This window comes from Crocuta crocuta, unplaced genomic scaffold (assembly GCF_008692635.1).
Source record: "Crocuta crocuta isolate KB4526 unplaced genomic scaffold, BGI_CrCroc_1.0 scaffold415, whole genome shotgun sequence".
NCBI classification, from domain to species: domain Eukaryota; kingdom Metazoa; phylum Chordata; class Mammalia; order Carnivora; family Hyaenidae; genus Crocuta; species Crocuta crocuta.
In genome coordinates, this window is record NW_027531525.1 from 719909 (window position 1) to 744965 (window position 25057).

General features: G+C 38.5%; 1 protein-coding gene across 1 annotated transcript; it reads right to left on the bottom strand.

Annotated features, from left to right (window-relative positions):
- Positions 1 to 203: 203 nt before the first annotated feature.
- On the bottom strand, positions 204 to 23342 carry CTSS (cathepsin S). The gene is made up of 8 exons (XM_077772655.1): positions 23220 to 23342; positions 22156 to 22282; positions 20199 to 20321; positions 17838 to 17987; positions 15515 to 15742; positions 14343 to 14508; positions 13365 to 13467; positions 204 to 651 (listed from the first exon to the last, which is right to left on the bottom strand). Exons 2-8 carry the CDS (start codon positions 22279 to 22281, stop codon positions 552 to 554), a joined length of 996 nt encoding a protein of 331 aa, XP_077628781.1. The 5' UTR covers position 22282; positions 23220 to 23342; the 3' UTR covers positions 204 to 551.
- Positions 23343 to 25057: the final 1715 nt, after the last annotated feature.

Sequence of the window (25057 nt, forward strand, 5' to 3'; positions counted from 1 at the left end):
TATTTGCCTACCTTAACATCATTTATTTAAAAAAAATTATTGAATCCTTTAATATGCAAAGATACAATCTGAGCCCTGAGACCTTAATAACCTAGTAACATTTTCCATTAAAGTGGTCAAAGCCCTTCACCAACATACTACAATTTACATTCTCATGATAGATTGTGATAGTTACCTAAGGATAAGAAAAGAATGGCATGTGGTAATGATACAAAGATGAAATGAGATATTTATTAAGCATTTATATGTCATCACATTACAAAAAGACATTAGGGAACTTACAAAGACAAAGCTTGTAAAATAAGACAGTGACAAAACAAACATGACAGATTGTCTTAGGTTGACCAATTCTCGTACAGATGTATCTATAACACATTGTTGACTTACGTGGCCAAACTTGTCCATAACTCGAGGTTAAAAAAGTACAAGAGTCAAACTATTTTGTTAGTACATTAAATATACAGTGATCATGATTCTCTTATTTCTATGGTTTATAGCAGGTTAAGAGAAAATGTTTCTTTTCCTGACTTGTTATAAGATGAAGAGACCCTCTAGATTTCTGGGTAAGAGGGATAACTGGCAATCCCACAATGGTTTCCACTGTTTCTTGCCATTCGAATATATCCTCGGTCACCAAAGTTCAGGCCCCAGCTTCAGAAAAAGACATAACACAAAATTACAAATGAATATAATCATATCACATTATCAACTTTTTATCTCCTATTGTTTTTCTCCTAAAGCAATTTTATAGATATATAATAGATGTATGTAATATGTATATATTATATATGTATAACCATGAAACCAAATTAGAACAAAATAATATAATAATTTCCCCAGGGGTTTTAGGCAATTTTCAAAGGATAGTTTGGAAGGGTTTAATGCTGTATTGATTAATACCTAAGGAAAACAATATAAATTCCATCCCAAACCTTTAATCCTCCTATTTTGTAAATAGGCCTTCTGCAGGGAAAGGCCTCATCTCTAAATGTTTTTGCATAGTAGGATCCTAGGGTATAATTTTCTATCAAACTTAAATTCCTTTAGAGAATGTCAACTAAGAAATATTTTTAAGTGACTACTATGGAAAAGGCATAGGGCAGGGAATTCCAAAGTAAGCAATAAAAAGTGAAGCTTTCAAACAGCTTTTTGACATGGAAGTGGAGCTGAGGTAAGGCTTTTTCGTAGGTAAGGCTGTGAAAAGATGGAATATGCTATCTTGGGAGGAGGTGAGCTTACTGGCTCTGTAAGTGTTCAACTGGAGGCTTGCATAACTTGTTAGGGATGCTGCAGAGGGAATTCGTGGGTCAGGTAAGGGTTAGAAGAGATCAGTGGTTCTCTTTTTGATTTCATAAACTTTTATAATTAAAAAAATTGCAATTTTACCAATTTTAATTAATTTTTTTTTAATGTTTATTTTTGAGAGAGAGTGTGAGCAGGGGAGGGGCAGAGAGAGAGGGGCAGAGGATCTGAAGCAGGCTCTCTGCTGATAGCAGAGAGCCCAATGCAGGGCTCGAACCCATGAACCATGAGACCATGACCTGAGCCAAAGTTGGACACTTAACCAACTGAGCCACCCAGGAACCCCTAAGGTTACCAAGTTTTAAATTAGCAAGAAGGGACATTAAAAACAAAAACAAACCCATACTCTTTGTTATCACCACCATGTTGTAAAAGAAAGGACATTGAACACCAAAACAAAACTTAAGAGGACATAGTCTCTAACTTAAGGACAGTCCTTTGAGTCAGATACATTTATTTTATGGAAGACACACCAAAATATTATTTTTTTCTCGTTTTTCCACAGACTAGTAAAAAGCAGGTCACAATTTTTGTAAGAGAAATAATTTAAGTTTTTTATGATTCTGAGATTTTGTAATTGTAGATATACAAGTAATGATAATATTCAGCGAATTTGCTAAGTGCTATAATTAGGATACAAATAAAAGCATGAAATTGCGGAAATGCCTACTGTGTTGATATTTGGAGAAGTAAGAAGACATTTAGTTGCAAGGAAAATTGGATGGCTTTAGGGTAGCAGGACACAAAGGGGTTAGAAGGTTGGTTCGGGGCCATGTTGTGAAGAGATTAGAACAAGAGGGTAAGGAACTTGTAGTCTCAATTCCGTAGGCAAAGGGAAACCACTGCAAATGTTTGCTCAGGACTCGAAGGAAAGGTTGGTTGTGTTTTCATGTGCAGTAGAGAAACTAGAAACGCTGCTTTATTGCAAGTCCACTAGTGGCTGCTTTAAGATGGCTGTGCTCTAACAGGACTTAAATGTTCTCTGTATCAGCCGTTAGCAGACGCTTTCCAGGCCTTATTTTTCCTCGCTTGTACCTTTTAACACCCTTATCTATCACTTCTCTCCTGGCCTGAAGATATTACTGTGTCCTGATTATTCTCTTCTCTCTATGCTCGCTCCTCTTAAACTCTTTTGTGGGCTGGGGTACCTGGGTGGTGATCTCAGCTCAGGTCGTGATCTCAGGGTTTATGGGTTCCCCCATCAGGCTCCCTGCTGATAGCTCAGAGCCTGCTTGGGACCCTTTCTCTGCCCCTCCCCTGCTCATGCTCTCTCTCTCTCTCACTCTCAAATAAAAACTTAAAAAATGAAAAAAAACCTTTCATGGGCTTCTTTATTATTTCCTGTCATTTATTGCCACTTTGCTGCTTAAAATCCTTTAATGACTCCCCAATATCTTTAAAATAAAATCCAAACTCCACTGTCATCTGTCATCAATGGATGCAGTATTCTTTTAGTGTTTAAAACCAATAATAATAAATTATGATAAAGCTATTATTAATATTAATAGCCATCATTCATTGAACAATTACTCTGTGCTAAGCACCCTAATATATACTATTTCACTTAATCATCACCCCTGTGATCACCCTCTTTTTACTAAAGAGGAAAGCGGTCAAAGTGATAATTACCTAGATGATCAATTATGAAGCCAGGGCACAAATGTAGGATTGTTTTATTCCAAAGGCTACTCTTAACATTTATACTATCCCTAATCCTACATCATTCCTATGAGAGAGGTAGTATGAGGAATGCAATTCAGACCAGAACATCCACGACCTTATATTAATTATATAAGATATATTACGATGCCTTGCTTTGTAGTTATTTCATTGCCTTAAAAAAGTAGGTGACAATTTTTAGGCAAGGTCTGGTAATGAAAGTTGAATTGAGGTTGTAATTAGTAGTAGTATCAACTAAGTCAATGAGGTCCTATTCAGTGTCTGGACAGCTTACTCTTCGCAGTTTCATAGACCAGGTTCAACTGTCCCAAACTTTGTAGAAATCCCAGACTCTCTTTGACTGAGTCCTGCCAACCTTCTCTTAAAGAATAAAACTGATTTAAAAGTCTCTAAATAAATATCTGAGGACAAATTCTTTCCTTCAGAACTGTATAAGATCAGCTCCAAAGGTTCATTCTAGTCCTTACCAAGTTGTTTATCTTTGCTAACTCTATAGCCCTTTCATTCACACTGTTCACCTGCAGGCAAGTTTCCTAACTCTGTCAGTATCAGAGGTCCTTATTCTGTATTACGGAGATAAAATGCATATTACCTTAAAAATTAGGTGAGAAAATGTATGTAAAGCACTTGTACAGTGTCTGCATGTAGTAAATGCTCAATAAGTAAAGGTAGCTATTTTTGTTGCCCAAATATGAGTCCATCTCCTTTAAAATAAGATAGCCTTTTTCTAGGGTAACCAACAGTCCAGTTTCCTTGGAGCTGTTCTGGTTTGTTTGTTTTTTTTTAAATGTCCTGTGGCCTGGAAACCCCTTAGTCTTTGACAAAGTGAGATGACTGGTCACCCTACCTTCTCTCTGCATATTATAGACTACTAACTTGTTAGACATTCCTTCTAGAATGTATGCCAGCTTCCTTTGTAATAAACCACAGTTCTGAGCTTTGTAGGCTGTGCCAGACACTATTCTAGGTGTTAGGGTTATGGAGGTAAATAAGACAGACAAAGTCTTTTCAAAGCCTACACATGAAACATACAATAAACAAAGAAATAAAGAATATGATAAGATATAAGTACTATAAAGAAAAATAAAGCAGAGTTAGAGGATATGGAATATTGGGAATCAGGGCTACATTTTAGAAGGGGTGGTCAGGGAATGCTTCTCTGAGGAAATATTTGAGCAAAGATCTAGTAAAGTGAAGGTGCTAGTGATGCAAAGATCTGGAAAAAGAGCTGGGAATACCCTTGATGTGTGAGAACTTGCAAGTGTACCTTGAGAAAAGGTACTGGAAAGAGGCTAGTGTCCTTGGAGCTGAGTGAGACAGGTGAAAGTAGTGGCTGGGGAGACAGGCTGAGGCCAGAAGTTGTCATGGTTTTATAGGTCACAGATTTTATTCTGAGTGTGAAGGAAAGCCATTAGAGGGTTTTAGGTAGGCGAATGGCATAATCTGCTTGGTGCTTTAGAAGGATCACCCTGGCTACTGTGTAGAGGATTGAATGTAGGCAGACAAGGGGGGAAGTGACTACCAGGTGGGAGATGATTGCAGTCGATCAAGAACTGAATAGATGGTGGCTTGAACTAAAGTGGTAACAGTAGAGATACTGAGAACTGGTAAGATTTGGGATAATTTAATGATGATAGAAAGGACAGAATTTGCTGATGGTTTAGGTGTAGGGTATCAAACGAAGAAAGAAATGATGGCTCCAATATTTTGGCCTGGGGTAAATGCTGTTGTCATATACTGAGAGGAGAAAAACTGGGGTAGTAGCAGGGAGTCAAGAGTTCTATTTTGGACATGGTTCATTAAAGAGGGTTATAGATACTCAAGTAGAGAGGCAGATGGTAGGCTTTTGGACAGAGTCTGGAGCTCAGGGAAGATGTTAGGGCCAGAGATACAAAGTTGACAGTCATCAAGTATTGTTTGAAACTGAGACTAAATGAGATCATAAAGGGAGAGAAATTGAGGCTGGGGCATTCTAATATTTATTTAAAAAAAAATTTTTTTTTTTTAATGTTTTATCTACTTCTAGGAGAGAGAGAGAGACAGCGTGAGCAGGGGAGGGTCAGAGAGAGAGGGAGTCACAGACCGAAACAGGCTCCAGGCTCTGAGCTGGCAGTCAGCACAGGGCCCGACGCGGGGCTCGAACCCACGAACCGCGAGATCATGACCTAAGCGAAAGTCGGACGCTTAACCGACTAAGCCACCCAGGCGCCCCTGGGGCATTCTAATATTTATAAAAGTGAGGAAGAATAAGGGGAACTAAGGAGCTCAGGAGACTGAAAGTAAAGTAGGAAGAAGACCAGGGGGTATGGTCCCCTGAAAGTCGAATAAAGTGTTTCAGAAAGTAGAGAATGACCGTACGTCAAATGTTAAGCATTCATGGAAGATGAGACCTGAAAACAGTTTAATGAGGCAAGATGGAGGTGATTGCTAATCTCAGACAAGAGTGATTTCAATGGAGTAGTGGCAATAAATATTCTTTTTGAATTATAAACCAATATGCACATTCTTAATCTCTGTAGATAAATCTCTAAGAAAAATCATGAGATTATAACTTTTTTCTTATTTAACCCTTTTCCAGCCTTTGATTCCATGGAGAGGAGAAAGTACCTATGATGTTTAATGTAGAACATATACTCTAAGAGTCAGGACCACTTGAAAGATCAGACAGTAGCTTTCAGTGAGGGAAAATGGAATATATTCTTTTTTCCAACTTGCATTTTACTACATTCACTTATGGATGAAAGGAAGCATAAGTGTTTCACATCCACCAACGGCATCAACTTTCTTCATTGTCTGGAGGCCCATCTATTTTGTAACTATTTATCTTAGAGACAGTGAAGAAAGTTGATGGAGAGTTCATCAGATATTGCTTAAAGGTATTCTGGATGGTTTCTTAGTATTTTGGGGATATGTGTGTGTATTTAAGGTTCTCATGAGCACATGGTTAAAATCTTTCATTTTTCCCCCCAGGCTAAAACTATTCTATACTTAATGACTTTGGGCCCCCATTACTCATTGATCTGTAATTTAGATTAAACTCCTGCCTTAAAAAAAAAGGCATAATTGACATACAATATCCTATTATTTTCAGGTTTATATTATAGGGTACTATTTTTATACATTACAAATGATCCTCCTGGTAAGTCTTGTTACCACCAGTCACCATACAAAGTAATTACAATATTGTTGACTATCTTCTCTATGCTATACGTTACATCCCCATGACCTATTTATTTTATAACTGGAAGTTCATATCTCTCAATCCCCTTTTACCTATTTTTCCCATCCACCCAAACCCTTTCCCCTCTGTAATCAATAGTTTATTTCCTGTATCTAAGAGTCTGTTTCTTTCTTTTTTAATGTTTTATTTATTTCTGAGAGAGAGACAGAGACAGACAGAGACAGAGACAGCGTGAGCAGGGGAGGGTCAGGGAGAGAGGGAGATACAGAATGGGAATGGGAAGCAGGCTCCAGGCTCTGAGCTAGCTGTCAGCACAGAGTCAGTCGTGGGGCTTAAACCCACGCACCTTGAGATCACGACCTGAGCCAAAGTCGGACGCTTAACCTACTGAGCCACCCAGGTGCCCCTCTAAGAGTCTGTTTCTGTTTTGTTTTGTTTGTTTTATTTATTAGATTCTACATATAAGTGAAATCATATGGTGTTTATTTCTCTGACTTACTTCATTTAACATAACGCCCTCTAGGTTCATACATGTTGTCGTGAATGGTAAGATTTCATTCTTTTATTATGGCCAAGGAATATTCCTATATATATCTGTGTGTGTATGTATATATATCCCATCTTCCTTATCCATTTATCTATTGATGGACATTTAGGTTGCTTCCATATCTTCACTATAGCGAATAATGCTGCAGTGAACTCCCTTTTTTTCTAAAGACAGTCTTGGCCCTTCTTGTTGAGAGTCTCTTAGACTGGTGTGGCTTTTCACTCCTTCTTAGGCTCCTAAGCTTTTCTAAGTAGACAGCAATTGTATCTAGCTCTCTAAATTTATGGATCTGCCCACAAGTGGCAACACAAGACTGTACAAATACTTCAGGATCTTATCAGATAGTATAACCTCAGAATTTTTACTGCTTCATGTTTAAGGAGATGTCCCTGAAGAATATGTAGTTCACCATTCCTCATGTAGATGCTCTTTGGTTTCTGGATTAAGGCAAACCATCAGAGGGTTGTACAATCAGGCATTTTGTATTATTTTTTGCCCCCATAAAATAATTTTTCTCAATTGTGCTTTGGAATTAAATTATTGGTCTATATTTTTAGACGTGAAAGCATTCTATAAAACATAACTGTGTTTATGGTTGGGAAGCTATTGAGGGCATAGTTTTTTTTTTTAATAGAGATTCAAGGAAGGAATAATAATAGCAATAATAATGATTTGTTGGATACTTATTATGTGCTAGGCACTGTGTGCTAAGTGTTTTACAGACATTGTCCCATTTAATCCTTATAATGACCTTGAGGCTATTATTCTCATTCTACAGATGAGGAAATAGAACATTAAACACGTTAAATAACTACCTAAGGTCATACAGATAGTAAATGGAACTAGGATTGTAACCAAGATCTGCCTGGCTTCAAAGTTACTGCTTTTACTCACTATGCTACAGTGTATTATATAAAGAAGCTAAATATCTATATCCAAAAAGGGGGAAAAATCAGGAACATGGATCAATGTTATACATCTGCCAGAAAGATTAAGTATAAACAAAAGGACGATATAAAAGAAGAAGCCAAATAGAAGGAGACTCACTTTCTTTTACTTGAGGTTAATTAACCTGGTAGCATTGGAAATGACATATAATGTAACATTTTAAGAGATCAATAATAAAGGTTGATGACCTAAGAAGATTTTGAGTTAACCTCTTATAGAGTCGGGAATTCATTCCATGTCTAGTCTTTCCTTGTTAGTACTCAGTGTCAGTGATCCTTGTGCTCTCTCATGATTTGGTCTCTTTCTATCTCTCTTCTCTCTCTAACAGGCACATTATACTACAATCTTTATAAAAGAACATGTGGTTCCCTTAACTCATCTACTTTCTCTCACTCTGAGGTTCTGCACATTTAGCTTCTTCTGCTCTCATTGTTTATGTGGCAGATTCCTTCTTGTCCTCCAAGACAAAGTCAAATAACCAGCTAAAAGGCCTTAAGTCAAATAACCCATCTCAGAGGCCTTCCCTGACCTCCCAGGCTGAGCCAAGTACGCTTCTGTGCTTCCACTGTAACCTGGCGCATCCCTCGGCCTTTGCACCTATCACAGTCTATTGCAATGGTCAGTACGTGCACCTGCCTGTTTTCCTGACTCTGTTGGACTATGAGTATCTTGAAGGGAGATAGAAAGGCTGTATTTTCATTGCCATATCTGCCTGGCACTCTGGCACTTGGTAGGTACTCAACATATGTTTGTTGAATCAAGGTATGAATGAAGATGCAAAAATGAACAAGAAACTATTCTACCTTTAAGAAGTTTATAATCTAGTGAATGGAGCATGCTTTACAGAAGTAGCTACAATACAAGGCACAATGTAGTAAATACTATAATAGAATTTATAAGGCATTTCTAAAGCTTGGAAGTTAGAGAAACAGTTCTGAGTAAATTAATGGGGGTATGGAGGAGATAGCATTTCAGGTCGGCTTTGAAGAATGAATAGGATTTTTTTTTTTTTAATGTTTTTTATTTATTTCTAGGAGAGAGAGAGAGACAGCATGAGCAGGGGAGGGTCAGAGAGAGAGGGAGTCACAGACTGAAGCAGGCTCCAGGCTCTGAGCTGGCAGTCAGCACAGAGCCCGACGCGGGGCTCGAACCCACGAACTGCGAGATCATGACCTAAGCGAAAGTCGGACGCTTAACCGACTAAGCCACCCAGGCACCCCAAAGAATGAATAGGATTTTTAGTGATTTTTTTTTCATCTTAAAAGTAATAAGGTACATGTTAAAGACTTTTGAAGATACATAAAGGTAGACAAAAATAACCATTATTAACATTTGGTATCATTCCTTCTGGTTCTTTAGTATAACATGAATCAGAGAAATGGGCATACTATTTTAAACTTTATATTATACATAAATTTTATATTTATATGTATTTTCTTTTTTTAAATTTTTAATGTTTTTATTTATTTCTGAGAGAGAGAGAGAGACAGTGTGAACACAGGAGGGTCAGAGAGAGAGGGAGACACAGAATCTGAAACAGTCTCCAGGCTCTGAGCTATCTGTAAGCACAGAGCCTGACACAGGGCTCGAGCCCATGAACCGTGAGATCATGACCTAAGCCGAAGTTGGACACTTAACTGACTGAGCCCCCCAGGCACCCCTGTTTATATGTATTTTCAATTTAAACATATATTCCAAGTATTTTATTGAGGTATTAATAGTAGTCTGAATAATTATAATTTCTTTTTTTAATAATTTTTAAATATTTATCTTCGAGAGAGAAAGCACAAATGGAAGAGGGGCATAGAGAGAGGGAGACACAGAACCGGAAGCAGGTTCCAGGCTCTGAACTGTCAGCACAGAGCCCAACACTGGACTTGAACTCACAAACCATGAGATCGTGACCTGAGCCAAAGTCGGACGCTTAACTGACTGAGCCACCCGAGAGCCCCTAATATAATTTCTAATACATGGACTTGATTGTGTAATAGCTTAATAGTGTCCCTATTGTTAGGCACTTTTGGTTGTTTACTGGCTTTCCATGTTAAAGAAAAAGAATGCTACAATCTACATAAATTGGATATGACGTTTTCTCCATATGTAGGATTATTTTCTTCATATAGATTCCAAGAAATGAAAAAAAGCTGGACAAAGAATGTGAACATTTAAAAAGTTCTTGATTCATATTATCAAATTGCTTTCAAGAAGGATTGTAACAATTCTTCTCCTATAATGTAGGAGAGTGCCCATTTCCCCATATAGAGGTTGGATTTCTTTCTTTCTTTTTTTTTAGTTTTATTTATTTATTTTGAGAGAGAGAGAGAGAGGGAAAGAGGGAGAGTGAGGGAAGGGCAGAGAGAGAGAATCCCAAGCAGGCTCTGCACTGTTAGCGCAGAGCCCAATGTGGGGCTCAAACTCATGGATCTGTGAGATAATGACTTGAGCCAAAATCAAGAGTCAGAGGCCTAACCAACTGAGCCCCCCAGGGCCCCACACAGGTGGGATTTCTGTAGGCAGCAGTGGGCTATAAGGGCATTTCAGAAAGATGAAGCAGCATAAGTAAAGATACAGAAATAGCCAAGTGGATGTAAACTTAGGGAACAATAAGTAAGTAGTTCATTGTGGCCAAAGTGCAAATATATGTACATGAGAACATAGTGGAAGAAAAGTCTAGAAAGTTGTGTTGGAAACTAGATAATGGAGAATCTTGAATGCCTGGCCGGGAATTTGGACATCATTATGATGACAATGGTAAACTATTTAGAATTTTTGACCTTGTATTGCTTCTTAGCCTTTGGCTAAGATCAAGTGGAGAATTTTTGAGTATGGGTTTACATGATCTATATATATGTTTTTAAGTTTATTTTGGGAGAGAGACAGAGACAGAGAGAAAAAGTACATACATGCATAAGCAAGGGGGAGGGACAGAGAAAGAGAATCCCAAGCAAGCTCCACACTGTCAGCTTGGAGCCCAGTGTGGGGCTTGAACTCACAAACCTCAAGATCATGACCTCAGCTGAAATCAAGAGTCGGATGCTTAACCAACTGAACCACACAGGTGCCCCTACATGATCTATATTTTAAGAAGATACTTTCATGGCTAGGTGAGACTGGAATCTGAATTAGAGCCTGGATAGAAAAGAATATAAAATACGATTCAGAGCCCAAAAGGACAGGGTTGTGTGGGTTGAGAGAGAATGGGGAGAGCTCAAGATGATACCAAGGCTTTGATAACCTGAAGAGGGTGATGCATTGCTCAAAACAGGGAATGAGTTTCCCTTGAGTTTATTCTAAAATACTTTCCAGGGGTGGAGGATGGAAGGGGAGTTGAGTTGGAAGGGGAGAGGGAATTTGATTTTAGCCTTATTGAGAGAGAGAGAGAGAGTGTGTGTGTGTGTGTGTGAGAGAGAGAGGGGGAGAGAGAGAGAGAGAGAGAGATGCTGTAAGAAGTAGTAGGGTAGGCAGGCAGGTGGAGAATTTGGACTTTTCAGCAGGGCTGTCAAATTGGAAGTTGGACATCTGTTGCTAGGTAGAGAGGTCATTTTTAGAGATTGTGAACTTGGTTATCATCTACATAGTGGCAATAACCTTGAAACTCAAGTTGCAGAAGAGTTTTCTCTGGTACAGATAAGAGCTAGAGTGTAAGGGACCGGTGGAAGAAAAGAAGAAACGAGGCTAAAGTTGATATAGCAAAATGAGTCAGGATAGTGCTATGTCATAGATGCCAAAGAAATAAATGCAGTAGAATTTATAAAGCAGAGAAATTTTTCATATTTGTGTGCCATTGCATACCCTTATTTGGATGGTTGGGCAATTTATTTTCCTCCTTGAACACATGAGCAATTCCACTTATTTGAAAACTTAATGCAAATAGTGGTGCCTTCTCTGTGAAACTTTTGGGCAGCTAGGCAGCTCCTCCTTTATGGCCCCATAGCCACTGAAACACATGTCATTATACCATGATGTGTTGTGTTTATTGTTTTAAAAAGATAGCTGATTCGCCATTGGACTGTTACGTGAGCTCATTTGGCACAGGACGATTTCTCAGTAAGTTTTATATCTCTAGGGCTTAGATGATGCCCCTCACCGACGATGCGATACCTAATAAACACTTGTTGAGTGACTCAGTGCTGAGAAGGGGTTTTGAGTTTAAACACTAAAAGGTATAAATGGTCTTCAAGATTAGCAATTTCAATAGAGAAAGGAAGTTAAAGTACGTACTGTAGTAAGTCAACAAGAAAGAGATGTAAGTGAAAATATTGCTTCACTTAAAAAAGTGGTCACTCATCTAGGCCCCAGCTGATCAGTGCTATGAATAGATTACAAGTGAACCAAGATATTATTTCCCTCGACTACTTTCCTAATAGGCCGTATAAATCCCACTGGCTTGTGTGTGTGCTGTGTACTGTGCTAAGGGTACAGGGACGAGACAAGTCCTTACCCCAAAGGCACAGACAGAATATTAGTATTAGAGTGATAGATAGGTAACACGCAATTTAAATATAACCTATAAAATACTCCAGGGTGCATAAGACATTTTGGGAGCGTAGAAAAAATACATTTTACCCAGCCTAAAGATTTAGGGGGGAAATTCTGGTACAGGAAATGTCCATGTTAGTTTTGAAGGAAAAGGTGGACTAAACCAAGTGAGGAGAAAGGATGTCCCAGGCAGAGGGAACAGCATAACCAAGATATGAAGATATTAGAGATAAATGGTATGTATGGGAACTGTGTGTATAGTTCACTGCAACTGGAATGAAAAGAGTGTAAGACAATTGAGCCCAGCAGGGCTGGCAGGGATCATAACATAGATGACTTGTCTTCCCCACCAGGGAACATTGATTTTATACCAAATGGTACCCAATAAAACAGTTATAAGCCCAGTTTGTTATATTTGAGACAAACCAGTTTGGAAGCAGTACAAAAGATCTATTTGAGAGTAAGGGAGACCAGTTTGCAGGCTATAGGAATAGTGCAGGCAAGAGATATCTGACCCAAAGCCATAATTAAAGAAACATAGAGGGGACAGAAAAAAGGGACAGATACATGGAAAAGTAGTTTGATTTGTTGCTTGATGATATCTGGCTGGACCTATGACAAATCCATAATCCCTAACTGGGTGGTTGTGTTGTGTGTTTGTTGTCATTTAGCGGGATGGGAAGTTCTGGGGAGGACGATATGATAGAGACTATACTGAACTCCCTGGACATACTGAGTTTGGAGAAACTAAGGTACATGGAAGTGGATATGTACAGATAAATAAGTCTGAAGTTCAGGGCAGAGGTCAGAGCTAGAGCCAGAGATTTGAAAGCCATTAGTACATAGGTAATAACTAAAATTGTAAGAATGGAATGATGGTACCCAAGAAAAATGTAGAATAAGAAGAGTAATGGGCAAAAGATGGAGTCCTGGAGGAAAGACCAACACTTGCAGACGAAGCAGAGGAATAGATATTTATTAAAGAGACTGAGAAGGAGTGATCAGAGAAGTATTATAGATGATAAATCATCAAAACAAAGTGTTGAAGCCAAAATAGGAAGTGAGGAAATGGAGGCACTGAATAATTAATTTAGTACATCACTTTATAAAAAGCCATAAATATTTATCATTGTCATTATCATGATTATCATCATCATACAAGAAAGCATTTGTTGAAGCTCCATCAAATTCCTTAATTAAACATACATCAACAAGCAAACATATTACCTGTTTTTCACAAGCCAATAGTCTTTCCCATTAAGGTTACCGTAGCCGACCACTAATACGCCATGATTCACAGTCTGAGTACAAGCTGGCTCATAGTAGACACCTAAGAATAAAATGTGGGTGGGGAGATGAGTGAGTGGTATGTGGCAGTGAAGGGCATTTGAAAATGCTATTGCTTTTAGTAGACTGTTTTGGATCCTGGCAAGTTTAATTATAATTTTAGGAACATACACTCTCATTAAACTATTTAGACTTCAGGATTCTTTGCCATCAATGCTACGCTTGTCCACTTTTCTTGCCAAGTTTGGCATCAACCCAATCCAATCACAGTTCCCTCAGAAATCTTCGATAAATGGCTACCTTTTTCTAATGATTTTTAACATATATAGAGTCAGTTACTATATTTCTTTGTACATATTCCTAAATTGTTCGTACCATACATTTTTACCCATTACCAGATGAAATCTTTAAGGTGAGGTGTGTGTGTGTGTGTGTGTGTATTAATTAAAAGGTATAGCCACTTACTTTGATACATTCTACCATTGAGGGGTGCCCCCCACATACTCTGCCATGCCGCCCCTACAGTGCACAGTGGCTACGGGGTTAGGGGCACAGGTTCTGGAGTGAAGTAGCATGGTTCCTAATCCTAGCTGACCTCTTTTAGACTGTATGACTTTAGGCAACTTAACTGTCTAAGACTAGTTCATCTGTAAAGTAGGGTAATTGTGAGAATTAAATAAGAGCCTGCGTGGCCAGAATTGATCATAGTACTTGGCATGTAGTGTTAGTAAACTTTGATGAGTATTACTTTACTAATTATTACTTTACTAATTACTAATATGAACCACATCTATGAAATGGAGGAATCTGTTTAACCTAATCTCAACATTCAGAGGTGGGGTGATATGGAAGAAGAATGTTCTTTCTTATAGTGCCAGGGCAGCATATAACCAGAGGATAATATATCTGAGTTTTTACCACTTCTGTAGAGGAAGAAAGAAGAGTGTCTTGCATCTATAGCAACAGACACAGGTCCTTTATTGGCTACAGCTTCTTTCAAGTCCTCTTCACTGCCAAAGGGAAGTTCAGTATACTTTGAACATGTGGCAGCTCGATTTTTTGAGTCATACCGGCACTTTCCATCCTGCAAAAAAGAGTATAAATCAGATAAAGAAGTATATTTCAACTTCCTTTATGAATCGCCAACATCCTACGTCTGGATTTCAAATATGCTTTCTTTCCTCATTTAGCCTTTCAAATGTCTAAGTTTCCTTCCTCCTTTTAAAGAAAGAAAAATCAAATCTCCCAAACCCTAACGGTTCCATGTTTCACCAGTAACAGAGGAAATACATAACTATTCTATTGTTTTAAATTGTGAACATCTTCATGCCTGTAAAGTTGTCAGATAATGTCCCTCAGCCCCTCAGGTGGACTGTGGGGGCATACTGCATAAAGAACATAAACTCTGTACTCGAACTTTAAAATCTTTTTGATGATATAATGCCTAGAAGATGATCTACAGTTTAAATGATGGTCTATAAAGACCATATAATATGAAAACCACTTAGAGTATATATTTTAGTGGGAAAAGAGAGGTTACAAGTTCACATCTGTTGTACATATAACTCTGTTTTCTTAATGCTTAATAGGAGAAATAACTTGAAAGAAATAAACCAAAATAACGGTGGTTAAGGTATGAGGTTTTGGAATGATATTTTTGATCCTTTCTAAATTTTCTGTAATATGGATATATTAATTCATTTAACAAAATGTGTCATGAACCTATGAGGAGGAAGAAGAGAGCATTAGCTAGCTTTTTCGTAGGGACAAGAATGATGCGGTTGATGATCTGAGAATAAGGTTGAGCATGGGCAACTACAGGAAAAACAAGTTGAAATTACCAGGCAAATGGACAGAGAGAATTCTAAGGTTTGCTACAAATCCATTTTTTAAGCATGAACTCTACTTGCTTAAAAGTATTGTGTCACTGATCAATTAAGAAGGCCACTGAATAAGGAAGAGAACTCTTGTAAGCTTAAGAATTCCTGATCAGGGTTTTCATACACTGCTTCTCAAGGTAAGTGTAGTTTAGTTAGTCAAGGGATAGCATAAGGTCCCATAGCAGCTTAACAAGTTTGCTTGTGACGCACCATGGCTTTGTAGGGGTAGGAGGCATCTGAATCGATGCCGTTGTTATCAATAATGTACTGGAAGGCCTCTGTCATGAAGCCACCATTGCAGCCTTTATTCCCATATTTTTCAGTGGAACAATCCACCAGGTTCTGTGCACTCAGAGACACCAGGTTGCCTGTTTTCAGCTTCACCTGTGCCTCCAGAGCCCCCACAGCGCTGAAAGCCCAGCAAGCACCACAAGACCCCTGAAACAGAGAAAGTCACAAAGGCAGTCAGCGAGTCCATAAGGACTTCCTTAACATCAACATGTCAGCTCTGGCCGTTGTTACAGGAACAGCTCCCCGCACTGTGGTTTCTTTGCTTCCTAGACATGGGCCTCGCGACTAAAGACTTGATTGACCTCTGAGCAAAGTCCAATGTTGAGAGAGATTTGCAAATGGCAGAGCTCAGAGTATAATCAAATGTACTAAGAAAAAGTACCTACTGAGCGTGTACCAGATCCCAGCTATCTTCACCTGTGTGTGAGGTAAATTCGGCAGCTACAGTACAGTGATTTTGAGAGCAGCTCAAATCTTCTCTTGACCTAAAATACCCTTTCTCCTTTCAAACGAGGCCTGAAAATATAAGGTTAAATGTTTTCAAACATTTTTAGCTTCATAATTTTTGGATCAAAGATATTTTACATTTGGGGTGCCTGGGTGGCTCAGTTGGTTGAGCATCCAACTCTTGATTTTGACTCAGGTCATAATCCCAGAGTCATGGGATCAAGCCCCGCACCCCCCACCCCAGGCTCTGTGCCGAGTGTGGAGCCTGCTTAAGATTATCTCCCTCTTCTCCTCTCCCCGTGTCATGCTCTTGCTCTCTCTCTAAAATAAAAAATAGTAATAATAATAATAAAATAAATAAAATTTAACAAAGATATTTTACAGGTAAGCATAANTGCTCTCCACCCAAAGGAAGCAAATTGAATTTGCTTTTGATTAAAGCAAAATCACTCATTTAAATGCAAGCACCCAGGGAAAAGAGCTCATGAAGTTATTTATAGTTAACATCTAAATGTGTAGTTTACTGCAGCCTCCCAGACTTTTATTTTAGAGAAGCTATAGTAAGAAACCGAAAACTAATTGCAAGAAAAATATCCAGGTAGAAAAGAACAAGATATTAGCAGCACCATCCACTTCTATTTTATTTTATTTTATTTTATTTTATTTTATTTTATTTTATTTTGTTTTGTTTTATTTTGTTTGTTTTGAGAGATTGAGCAGGGAAGGAGCAGAGAGAAGGAGAAAGAGAGGATCTGATGCGGGCTCTGTGATTGATGGCACCAGAGAGCCCAGTGTGGGGCTCCAACACGCGAACCACACAAACCATGAGATCATGATCTGGGCCAAAGCCAGATGCTTAACGGATTGAGCCCCCCAGGTGCCTAGCATCATTCACTTCTTAAGTTTTACTTTCTTCATTGGTCACCAGCTGGGGCAGCTGCTCAGAACACTGATTTCTCTCTCTTCCTCAGATCTCTAAGGTGATACGTGGGCTTTACCCTTAGTTCTCCCTAACTAATTTAGGATTTTGGCTGCCTTTAAAAAAAAAATAAAAACAAGCAAACTAAAGGAAATACAAAGACAGGGACAATTTTATAAAACACATACTGTGTTTCTTATTCTAACAATGCAAGCCTAGTCATTAGTTAACTTTATTGGTACAATTTACAGGCTACTCTCAGCTCTAGGTTTTTCCTCTCCTTCAACCCTGAAATGGAGAGAGAAACTTCCTGATCGATATTCTCTCACATACACAATACTATTTCTCAAGCAGTTGACTTGGTGGAGGGGTCGGTGGAACTGATGGGTAGATAGTAGGAGCACTGCAAGTTTGTCTTAGAGACATATTTGCTCAGTTGACAGTTTTGTTTACTGTGGCTTTAACCATCGGTGTTCTAAGTCTAATATCAATTTATATTTGCATAAGTATGGTAACTTACTCTAAAAGATTGTGAGTAATCTTTAAGTAACTAATTAATCTTTAATTAATGATTTCTAGAATTAATAAAAAACAAAAGAAATAGTAGCCTGTGAGTTTCAAATATTCCTTTAAAAGTTTTGTTAAGGAAAGTGGTCACAGTAAGACTGAACAAGGACTAAATGGAGAATACAAATAAAGTATGATATGTGGTCATTGTCCTCAAGGAGCTTACAGTTTATTTGGGAAGATGAGAATAAAAAAAATAATTAGAAATAACATGAGGGAGAGTCACTGCTAAATTCTGTAGCTAGACTAAATATTGATGGAAGACAGAGCTCCTTCTGGGGTACAGAGGCCTGGGATGACGGTACTCACCTGGTACTTCACTTGAGTAACACACCCCCTCTCTCTCCAGTCCACAGAATCTGGTAATTTCTGATTAGAGCTTGATTTGTAAGTGACATTTCTCTGCCATTGGCTGGGAACTCTCAGGCAGCCCATCAAAGATATCACTTCTTCACTGGTCTACAAGGCAAATATACATATCTCCTTTCACTTATGACCTTTTCAGCATTCTAGTAATCATAACTGAATATATTTAATGATGGAGAAAAACTAGCAATAGTTGTGGCAGCGTAGGTACTGCTGACTGACTCTCTGATAGGCGGGTCGTCTGGGTCTCCTTCACGCTTTGCCTTAGCTCCCACTTGGGCATCAGGAAGAGGAAGAATAAAGTGGCAGAAACTAGCAGTCCCAAGGAGGGAGATTTTCAGTTTAAAGCAAGGCAGAATTTTATAAGGGCCATCTAAAAAGTGGACTGAATGAGTTTTCTTTCTGAGAAAGAATTACAGAGGAAATGCCTGCATTTGAGTCGAGATTTCATCTACCCAGGGTGTTCTCTTCCAAGAGGTACTATGAGTGCTCGCTTCGGCAGCACATATACCAAGAGGTACTATGATTTTTAACTTTGGCCACAGTGGTAAAGTTTCGTAGGATAGAAAAAAAATCTAAAAACTAATGGGAGAGTGTTTGTGATATTAAATACCTACATTCCCTCATTGAGAAAGCAGGTGGACCCTACTTGACACATCCCCAAAAGCAAAAGAATCAAGAGCAAAAATAAACTGTTGGGACCTCATCAAGATTAAAAGCTTCTGCTAGGCAAAGGAAACAATCCATGAAACTAATAGGCAACAAACGGAATGGGAAAAGATAGTTGCAAATGACTCATCAGATAAAGGGTTAATATCTAAAATCTATAAGGAACTCAGCAAACTCTACACCCGAAAAACAACCCAGTGAAGAAATGGGCAGAAGATAGGAAAAGACACTTCTCCAAAGAGGACATCCAGATGGCCAACAGACACATGAAACGATGCTCAGCATCCCTCCTCATCAGGGAAATACAAATCAAAACCACACTGAGATACCACCTCACGCCAGTCAGAGTGGCTAAAATGAGCAAATCAGAGGACTCTAGATGCTGGCGAGGATGTGGAGAAATGGGCACCCTCCTACACTGTTGGTGGGAATGTAAACTGGTACAGCCCCTCTGGAAAACAGTGTGGAGGTTCCTCAGAAAATGAACAATAGAACTCCCCTATGACCCAGCAATAGCACTGCTAGGAATTTACCCAAGGGATATAGAAGTGCTGATGCATAGGAGCACATGTACCCCAATGTTCATAGCAGCACTCTCAACAATAGCCAAAACATGGAAAGAGCCTAAGTGTCCATCAACGGACAAATGGATCAAGAAGATGTGGTGGTAACCAAATGACTGTGTTCTCTGCCTCTCCCATTCATCTTAGAGTTAAAATAAGAAGACTTTGTAAGAATTATTCAAGGAAGACACACACACAAACATAAAAATAATTTTTATTATTATAAAAGCAATCAGTATTTATTATGGAAAAATTAGAAAATACAATTTAACCAAAAGAAAGTAAAAAATTCCTAAACCAACAACTCAGAAATAATTTAATTTTCTTTATATCTGTGTATCATATATGGAATCAGTGAGAACAAATAAATTTTTAAAAGCTAAAAAAAAAAAGATGTGGTTTATCTATACGANAGAAAGCAGGTGGACCATATTATCATTTAAACTTACAGAATTATGGTAACTTAACTAAAAGATTGTGAGTAATCTTTAGGCAATGCTTTCTAGAATTAATTTAAAAAAGCAAAAGCAGCAGTAGCCTGTGAGTTTCAAATATTTCTCTGAAAAATGTTTTAGGAAAATGGTCACAATAGGACTAAACAATGCATCTGCAAATTCTCATGTCCTTAAAATACCATATGTTTGCACGTATAGGAGGATTAGGAAGAACTTAACGGAGGACCAGAGGACCGTGGGGGAGAAGAAGGGGGGAAATAGTGGGGGTGGGGGAGAGAGGCAAACCATGAGAGACTCTTGAATGCTGAGAACAAACGGAGGACTGATGGGTGGGGGGGGAAGGGGGAGATGGGCATGGAGGAGGGCACTTGTGGGGAAGAGCACTGGGTGTTATATGGAAACCAGCTTGACAATAAACTATTTGTAAACAAAAATAAATAAAAATTAATAAATGCGTTTAATTGGAAAAAAAATTCTCATGTCCTTAAATTCTACTGTTTTCTAACTTTGTCCACATATAGATACATTCCCCTGCTGTTTACCTTCGAATTGCCTTTCGGGAGATGGAAATTATGTTTACCCAGAGATGAAAGTGGGATTATTTGTAATTTACTTACCATGTCTGCCAGATGGTTCATGCCTAGATCATATGAATGCATTCCCATTGAATGTTCCAGATTGTGAAGATTCACAAATTTTAGATTCTTTTCCCAGATAAGACGCCGTGCTACTTCCTCATTCTAAAATATCAGGAAAACGAGCTTAGTTACATGCATATGTTAGAGATATTGTAGTTTCAGTTCCAGACCAGTGCAATAAAGCAAAGATCATAATAAAGTGAGTCAAATGAATTGTTTGGTTTCTCAGTGCTTAGAAAAGTCGTGTTTACACTATACTGTAGCTATTAAGTGTCGAATAGCATTATGTATTTGAACTTTAAGGTCAATTATAAAGGTAGAATACTAATCAAAGGTCACTTTCATCCCTTCAAAGGGACTAGAGTCTTTAAAAAGAGAGAGAGCATTCATTTAACCAGATAATGGTACTAACTGAACATCTAACTGTAGTTAACCTTGAAATTAGAGGCCTGGCTCTAAAGGGAATTGGATGAGGGTAAAATTCATCACTACTAAGAAAACTACTCAGAGTGGACATCCTACTAAAACTGTCATTTTTACATCAAAATAATACATCAAATACATACATACATACATAATTCTTGCTTACAAATTCAGATATATATATATATTTATTAATTATTTTAATGCTTATTTAGTTTTTTTTAGTTAGGTTTAAAAAAATTTTTTTTTATTTCTTAGAGAGAGAGAGAGACAGCGTAAGCAGGAGAGGGTCAGAGAGAGAGGGAGACACAGAATCTGAAGCAGGCTCCAGGCTCTGAGCTAGCTGTCAGCACAGAGGCCAATGTGGGGCTCAAACCCATGAACCATGAGCTCATAACCCGAGCCGAAGCCGGATGCTTAACCGACTGAGCCACCCAGGCTCCCCAATGTTTATTTAGTTTTGAAAGAGAGAGACAGAGCATGAGCAGGGGAGGGGCAGAGAAAGAAGGAGACACGGAACCTGAAGCAGGCTCCAGGCTCTGGCTGTCAGCACAGACCCTGACGTGGGGCTCGAACTCATGAACTGTGAAATGATGACCTGAGCTGAAGTTGGACTCAACCAAGTGAACTGCCCAGCTACCCCTTAAGGGTTCTACTCTTAAGTGATCTCTCTACCCAATGTGAGGCTTGAACCCACAACCCTGAGCTCCACAGTAGCATGTTCCATAGACTAAGCCAGCCTGGTGCCTGTCAGAATTTTTTTTTTAAGTAGGGTCCATGCCTAACATGGAGCTTGAATTTACCACCCTGAGATTGAGAGTCACACTCTCTACTGACTTCGCAGCCAGGCACCCCCAAACTCAGGAAAATTATAAGTTATAGGACTTAATTATTTGAAGCACTAGGGTTAAGGCCTTAAAAATCAGTAAGTATGTTTTGAAATAAAAACAACAGTACAAAGTGGGAAGTGAGAGTCAAAAACATCTGGTAGCGCTTCTCTGCACCAGGGACTGAAATAAGGTCTTTTTGTCCTTGAACATGTACTCTCCCCTTGACCTGGAACCTTCATTGCGGTTATGACTTGTTTGCTCCCTGGTGTCTATGAATTCTCAGGTCACATGTCACCTTCTTTTAGAGTGCTCCCCTGATCATTCTGTCACGTACAGAGAATAGTCACTGCCGACCTCTCACAGCTGTCTCCCAGAGGCCTTCAGCTCTAGGTCTCACCAGACCCCCATGCCTTACTTTATTTTTCTCTACTGCACTCATCACCACCTAACATACCATATCTGCATATTTCTTTACCTAGTTCCTGTTTCTTCTACTAGGATATGAGCTGCACAAAACCAGGAACTTTATTTTGTTTCCTGCTATATCTTTAGTACCAAGAATAGAATCTGCCGAGAAATGAGTGCATAAGCATTTATGGAAAACATTGCTTGTAAGGATTTGAGGGAGAGAAAGCATAGGCTATTCAAGCCAAAGCGGATTGCTCATTGATAGGCCCGCCTACCTTTTCCTTGTATTGTTTGCCATAGGTCTTCTTCCAGAGATTCCAGTGATGGTCCAGAGTGGGGTCTTTATGTGCTGCTGCCGTTGCATAGGAGCACACCAGGAGCACCCAAGCCAGCTGTTTCATTCTGTTACAGGAAAGGTAACGTAGGAAAGGTAGTTATTAGCTGCATATATTGTGACCATATTTTTCCATTAAAAAAAATTAGCAGTGTAAAGCCTGTCAAAGGGGTAATACGAATCAGAATTATATGGGAAGCTTTCTGGGATATATTGTCACAGGAATTCATGATTTATGATGAGAATACCACTTCCAGTACTTAGTAGCACTTTAAAGAGTGGTTTTCAAGAGTTTCCTCATATCTGGTATACTACACATTCATCCGAGGTAGGAGGGATGGGGTGGGGGTGAGGAGGAGCCGGGAGAGCAGGGACTTTTACAAGATGCAATCAAGGGAAATCCTCCCCAGACCCCATCATCCTTAAGAGGAGGGCAAACCTTTGAAAAATCAGTTTATCTTCATAACTTTTGGATACCTGGGCTCTTCTAGTCTAGTTCAGTACCCACAACCTTTAGAGGTAGTTGAAAGACAACTCCCATGTATTGCTTTCAAATCCTAGAGTCATTTTATGTTTTTAACTGTTTTTTCCAACAATCAAAATATATATACTTCAAAGGAAGCACTTTACTTTTGAAAACATCATTTCTATATTTAATACAAAAAGACTTTAACAGAAATTCAGCAACTACCTCCTTCAAACTGGATTATGCTTTCTTTCCTGTTTCTTTTTAATTCAAAACAGCTGGAACTGTAACCATGCAAGTCTTCAAATTATATTCCAAAGGAAGCTACGTTTCAGCCTCAGGTTTAGATGTGCAGGCAGACATTAACTTTGCAAAAATAGATTCTTTTTAATCAGAAAAAGACGAGGCAAGTTGAGTGGCATGATTTTTTAGTTTACTTCCTGAAACCAGAGATTTACACCCTGGCAGGCACAGCAAGCTACAGACATAAACGGAGGCTTTAAAGATCAAATGGGAGAAAAAGAACAGACAGTACATACATGATGGACCTGGCAGGCGCTCCGTACTAAGAATGCTTGAAGGTGGGCCCTCTCCAAGGAGTTTAAGGCAGCAAAGAGACTTCACTTAGATTGACTTTAAAAAGAAATCAGACCTTGTCACATGAGGTATCCACAATGAGGAAGTACACTTTCATTTCGGTTTCACTTAAAGTCTAACCAGATCAGCTCTCTCTGGCCCTCATCCTACGGGTACAGTAAGCCCCTCAGAGAGCCCCCAGGAGAGCAGGGCAGGAGAACACACTCAGCAAAATAGGAGCAGTGCAAGTTTACCCTTTCATCCCTCATCATGTTGATAATTCACTTTACCTCAAAACACCAATTTTCACATGGATAAACTTAGTTATGAAGAGATGAGCATTAAGCTCCTGAAGCCCCCGCTTCCTCCAGGAATTCCTAGGAAAACCCATGACCGTCCACCCGCAACGACTGTTGTCTAATTCTTACTCAGCTATTCCTTGGCTCATCAATTCAAAATGTCTTTACTGATAGTAATAGATGTTAGTGTATTTATGGAAAAAGGATACTTTATTGATAGTAATATAGGTTAGTATATTTATAGAAAAAAGATACCCCTAGGTACATCTTACTGCTAGAGTTAACTGGGCAGAGGAAGGGGCAAGGTGAATTAGCATTTTTAATAATTTGCATATTCATAATTACTAATGAGGTTGAGTATCTTCACACATTTATTGACCATTGGAGTTTTCTGTGAAATGACTGTTCATATCTTTTGTTCATTTTTCTATTGTTGCTTTTTCTTAGTGTCTTGTAGTTGTTTTATACACACATGCACACATATATATGTGTATTCTGGCTACTAATCTTTGACAGTGATATATATGAAAAATATCTTCTCAGTCTTTCACAGGTGTCTCTGGCTTCTATTGATTTTTTCTCTATGAAATTTTACAATATTGGTACAGAAAAATTTATTCACTTTTACCTTATGATACATGCTTTATTGTCTTAAAAACATTTTTTTTACATTTATTTATTTTTGAGAGACAGAGAGAGATAGAGCACAAGTCGGGGAGGGACAGCGAGAGAGGGAGACAGAGAATCCGAAGCAGGCTCCAGGCTCTGAGCTGTCAGCACAGGGTCCGACGTGGGGCTTGAACTCACAAACCATGAGATCATGGCCATGAGCTGAAGTTGGACGCTTACCTGACTGAGCCATCCAGGTGCCCTTTTTTTATCTTAAGAAAAATTTGTTCATTCTAGTATAAAAAAGATACACTCATTTAATTTTCTTAGTTTTAGAGGGTGTATTATTTTTCCTTTTTTATAGTTGTTTCTAGGTCTTTATTTCATCTGGAATTTAGTTTTGTTTAAATGGTGTCAAATAGGGAGCTTATTTTATTTGCTTTCCCATTGTGAACGGGAAACCTCTGTCATAAACCAAATTCCCATATATACATAGATTGGTTTCTGAGCTCACTGATCTGTTCTTTTTTCTGTTGCTCCTTCGATATCACAGAGTTTTGATTAAAACAGCTTTGTATCTCTTTTCATGTCTCATAGGACAAGTCACTCCTCCACTCTTATGTTTTTCTTTTTCAAAGTTGTCTTGGTATTTTGTGCATGTTAACTTTCCCATATGAATTTTCCATATGAATCAGCATATCAGATTTTCTGAAAAATTCTGTCAGAGTTTTTATTTGAGTTGCTATGTTTATATGTATATTGAATTGCTGTATATATAATTGCAGACATATCTGTAAATTTGGGGTGACTCAATGTCATAATGTTGAGGCTTCTCTTCTGTAGTAGACATTTTCAGCTTTATGGTCACTTAATTTTAAAGGAATTTTATTTGC

Bases quoted from the DNA above. Each gene is read 5' to 3' on its own strand.
- CTSS (XM_077772655.1), bottom strand. From the start codon at position 22,281: ATGAAACAGCTGGCTTGGGTGCTCCTGGTGTGCTCCTATGCAACGGCA. The intron at 17,988-20,198 runs GTAAGTAAATTA...TTTGCCTTGTAG, and splicing joins TGAACCATCTGGCAGACATG to ACCAGTGAAGAAGTGATATC. The intron at 13,468-14,342 runs GTAAAAACTCAG...TTTTATTCTTAG, and splicing joins TTTCTTCCTCTACAGAAGTG to GTGTCTACTATGAGCCAGCT.